This window comes from Impatiens glandulifera, chromosome 2 (assembly GCF_907164915.1).
Source record: "Impatiens glandulifera chromosome 2, dImpGla2.1, whole genome shotgun sequence".
NCBI lineage: Eukaryota > Viridiplantae > Streptophyta > Magnoliopsida > Ericales > Balsaminaceae > Impatiens > Impatiens glandulifera.
Genome location: NC_061863.1, coordinates 7,268,935 through 7,274,277, shown reverse-complemented (window position 1 = coordinate 7,274,277; position 5,343 = coordinate 7,268,935). Strand labels below are relative to the sequence as shown.

General features: G+C 26.2%; 1 protein-coding gene across 1 annotated transcript; it reads right to left on the bottom strand.

Annotated features, from left to right (window-relative positions):
* Positions 1-3,615: 3,615 nt before the first annotated feature.
* Positions 3,616-4,678, bottom strand: LOC124927489 (homeobox-leucine zipper protein HAT4-like). Its single transcript, XM_047467905.1, has 3 exons — positions 4,395-4,678; positions 4,239-4,318; positions 3,616-4,165 (listed from the first exon to the last, which is right to left on the bottom strand). Exons 1-3 carry the CDS (start codon positions 4,662-4,664, stop codon positions 3,853-3,855), a joined length of 663 nt encoding a protein of 220 aa, XP_047323861.1. The 5' UTR covers positions 4,665-4,678; the 3' UTR covers positions 3,616-3,852.
* Between the last annotated feature and the right edge of the window lie 665 nt (positions 4,679-5,343).

Here is a 5,343-nt window from a genome sequence, read left to right as displayed (position 1 = left end):
AAGAGAACTCAATCTAATTATTTTCTAATTTGTTTTTCATTCTAAGGTAAGACGAGTTTATTTTATTAATCGCAAATGTTGCAATTCCTTAAAAGAAAAGGTTTGGACATGATTATTAATTGTTTGATAAAAAATTACAATGTTAATGTCTGCATATGTTTATAAAAAATATGTGATGTATACTTTATAATTTTTTTTGTAATGTATACTTTATAATTGGTACAAGAAAAATGAGATGACAACTAATTTTGACATAAAGAAGATAAAAAATAAAATATTTTTTTATTGGATATAGTTTGAGAATTTATGTACTAAAAAGACTACTAAATAAACATAAATATTTTTTTAATTAAAGAAGAACTAATATGACACCATTCGAGTCGGTCCCGAATTTTGGGCTGCCCCAGCCCCGGTAAAAAAAATGACGATATATTTTTGTTGTCTTAAGTTTAGTTTAAAAAATTGATAAAAAAAATTATTTTTGATGAGATTTTAACTCATAACTATATAAAAGTTTTAAGTTTTTATCTTGAACCAGTAAAATATAACATTATATGTTTAAAATTATAATATATTTTATTAAATATTTTAATAATATATATATATATATATAATTATAATGATGCTTAATTTTTAAAATGTCCGGATTGTCGGGTCAAGAGCTGTGGTTAATTTAGATATATATGTGAGAGTAAATGGATACTTGGGTCGGATTGTGGGTTGACCCGCCCATAAACTTAAAACGGTTAAAAATAAAATTAAAAATGTTATAGGTATGGTTCAAACTTGCAACCTTACAAAACAATTACAATCTTTTAACCAACTAGGCTAATAACACTTTATATTTTTAAATTCAACCCAAAATTTAATAAACGCGTGACATTTAAACAATATAAGTTCAACTTTTTAACTAACTAATCTATATATATATATATAATGGTGCTTAATTTTTAAAGTGTCCGGATTGCCGGGTCGAGAGTTGTGGTTAATTTGGATATATGTGAGAGTAAATGGATATTTGGGTCGGATTGTGGGTTGACCCGCCCATAAAAATTTTACCGTAATATTTTTTTCATGATTTTTTATATTATTACTCGTGCAAATACATGGGATACATGCTAGTTTTAATAATTTTATTAAATGGACGGCCTTAGAGAGTGAGCTGTCCTAGCCTGAGGGCTTGCCGGATTTATCCCGGGCCGACCCTGGACACCACAAAATCATAGTTCACCACTTAAACTCAAGTTTTAAGAAGGATTAATCGCAAACTAATAATTGGATATTACATTATAATCGGATAATCTAACATTAATTATTATTATTATTATGTGAGTGTGAGCCAGGAATAGACTAGAGGCTTCTTGTATAGTTGAAAGTGGGACTAAAGAAAAATCAATGGTCAAGAACACGTGATAATGTCATGTAATGAAAACAATTTTAGTCCCATAGAAAAATCATAAATCATATATGATCAAGATATCATAATCATAATATGATGTTCCTTGTTCAAAGGGTTACAAAAATATGGAATCTTGACATATGCTATGAAGACTTTTAAATGTATTCCCCTAATGCTTTCCTTTGTTTTTAGATAAAAAATAAAATAAAAAAAAACAAACTTTTAAATTCCACACATTTTTTAGTTTGAATAGAAAAAAAATGTTCGCAAGATTAAGTTAGTCAACCGAAGATATTTGTATATGTTCTCGTAGCAATTTTGGGGCAATTTAATTGATGTTGTTAGTTGATTTGTGTATTATAAAATGTGTTTTGTGTTTGATAGTTGGATATAACTTGTAAGAAAGTATATAGTGATATAAGTTATAATTAAATATAAGTTATTATTATTTGGTTTAAAATATAATAAATTATGTATATTTTATAATTTTGCGTGGTATATAATATATACATATACATTATATAATATAAGTACAAAATTAAATATATTGAAGATATAAATTTGAAAATTTTATTTTATATTACTAATATATTAATTAATTTATTATTATTTAATATTTTAGTTATTATATTTAATAATATAATAAAGCATTAATTAATGTATAAAAATTAATTATAATATAATTTTTTACGTGAATTGTTTTTATGTAGTTTAAATGTTATTAATTGATTGTAATAAAATAAATATAAATAAATAATATTATAATTTAATTATATTATAGATAAAACAGATAATAATAATAATATCATTATTTTTATAAATATTTTTTTTTAATAATGAACAATATTAAAATTATTTATATTGCAAAAAAATTGTCGTTTGTATTTAAACGATTTTTTAATTAAATAGACCATTTAAAAAAAAGTATATTATATTACAAAAAATAATAAAAACATATAAAACATCCAACACTATATGAAAATATTATTGAATAACTTGCTTTTTATATAATAAATTTTAAGTGACATAAGAGTATACATATTTGGTATGTGGTAAGGAAATTCAAAGTCCAAAAGTTTAATGAATATAACCGTGTTTATATTTTTGAAGGTAGACCAAAAACAAGACTATGATTTAAAAAAAAAAATGAGAACTGATATTTTTCAATAAATTTAAGATACAACCAAATAAATTGTCTCACTACACATAACAGGTACAAAACAAGGAAATTTCATGGGCATCATAAAGATAAGGCAATAGGTCCCTCATCAATTAGCTAGGCTTGAAAGAAACCTACACTATTTCTTTTTTTCATTACACCATATTCCTCATAGAAAAAAACAAAATCTTAAAGATATAAATTATCAAGAATAAATTAAGAAATAACAAAAAAAAAATACAAAAGGAATAAGCTATCCAAAAATACCTTATAAATAAAATAAAAAATTTAAGTTATTCTCAAATCCATTGGTCTCAAATTTTGTTTCAATTTTTTTTTTAATACGATACTAACAACCATTATCTTCACTTCAACTTAAAACATTTTAAGTATTTTTAAAACTTAAGATGATTTAATAGAACACGTTAATTTTACTCTCTTGCTCTAGCTTAGCTCTAAGCCTAGGATATGACCTTGTCTAGGAAGTAATTTTTATTAGGAAGTAATTTTTATTGATTGATACTTTTTTTTTTTTTGTAGACGTTGGATTCCGCTTCTCTTTTGGAGTGCGACAATTCTCGCGGATTAAACATGTAGTACGCAAATATACTTAATCAATTAACCATCCATTAATGCCGAAGATATTTAACTCTTATTGTCACTGTGAAGGGTCGATAAAAGGGGATGACATATTGATACTAGTAGATTTTTCATGTGTATAATGATTAAATTCTTTCTATGAAGTCTATATCATTAAGTTATTGTAAAGATAACAAAATTTTAATATATTTTATTTGGGTGAGTTTTGTCTTAAAAAAAAAAAATAATTAAATATTTTAGTTATTAAGAACATTTAAAGTTAAAATTGGAACAGTTTGTATTAACTTTCTTCACACAATCAACTCTGAATTTAAAAAATTATCTATTTATGAGTCCAAACTTGGCTGTTAATAAAATGGTTTCACATGTTCATTTCTTTTGTAATAATAATTAAACTCTTGTAGGAGCTTAGATAAATCAAGACTAATTTATAGAGTATTAAAAATGAATAAACTTATACCTTACAAAGTCAAAATAGTCATTAATTAACAAAAACAAATTTTGACCCACCAAATCCTAATTCAATTCAACCACCATACCTTAAACTTAAACCCCTCCTTAATCCTTACTTATACTAATTAATTTGTTTCCAACCACTTTCTAATCTCATACTACTTCTTTCCTTATCCAATACAATGATCAACTAAAGTGTACATTTCTCTTCTCCAATTTTACCCTCAAACTAGTAATCATATCACAATCCATTACATAACCCTCCTAACGGTCTCCCCCATATATTTATCAGCGATGCAGCCTGTGCCGGTGCCGGTGCCGGTGCCGGAGAGGGAATTGCAACGGTGACCCTTTCGCAGGAAGGGCACATGTTGAGAATGGTGGCCGGAGTGGTCGCCGGAGAAGTGATTTTCATTTGCATGTATAAACCGTTTGTTAATTTAAGAGCTTTTAATTCTTGGATTTCTTTTTGCAGCCGCCGATTCTCCTCCGTTAAAGTCTCACAGCTTCTCTTTAGAAACTCAAAATCAATCTCCGTCTGCTTTAGCTTTGTCCTGTTTTACCAATTTCAAGTAAATTAAACAATTCCGGCAGGGTATAATGGTAAATTAATTGTGTAATATTAACCTTGCTCTCCTATTCTGAAACCAGACTTCTACTTGACGAGGTGTTAACCGGAGACGCTTTGCAAGACTCTGTTTTTGTTTCTGTAAATTTCAGACAAATAAAAAAATTGTTTTTTTTTTTATCAAATATTTAAATAAATAAAAAATAATAACTTACCGGACTAAGTGTGTTGTGTTCTTTGAATGTTTCTTCTAGAATGTTAGATTGGTCCTTGGTGAGACGAAGTTTTTTTCTAGAACTTTCGTAATCTTCTTCATCGCTGATTCCTCGAGAATAGATTCGCTCGCCGTTGCGGCCATCTCCGGCGGATGGAGATTTGTGGGTATTGATGGATTCCGGTGGTGTAACGCCGGCGCCGGCGATGGACTGTGTCGGAGAATTAATCTGAGTTGGGTTGAAACTCAGGCTTAAACCCAAATCAACCATATTATTATAATTTAAGGGAGAGATGGATAAGTGAGAGTGAAAATAGAGTTGGGGTTTTAAATAGAATTAATATTTGTATATTTAATAAAATAAAATAAAATAAATATAAAATAAAAAGAAGAATGAAGAAATATTTGTACATTACAACTCCAATTATGTCAATCATGCACTTGCCGCCCACCTAAATTTTAGGTCTTGTTTGATTTCACAAAGAAAAATGTGAAGGTGTAAGTAAGCGATTTTGTTCGATTTTTACACCAAAATGCACTTAACAGTGCAATTTGGTTTATTAGTCAATCTGATTTGGTCAGTTGAATTATTTTATTCCCTCATTAATAATTATTATTAAAAATAATACATGTATATATAACATTTGATTTATAAAATAAGAATAATGATAAATTTTGAGAAAGGGTGAAACTAAATTTAGACAAAAAAAAATTATTAAATTTGTTAATATATATAATTAATATATATATATTATAAAATATTATTTTATTTAAATTAATATTCGAATTAAGTATTATAAAAAATAGTAAAGTTTTTAAATAAATTTAAAATTGGTTTTATCCAGTTTAGGATATTGGGTTTCAAACAAGTCATATAATAAATTGTATATAAATGGTTTAGCTTAAAAACTTTAATATTTATATTTTTAAAAAAATTATTAATCCACTGA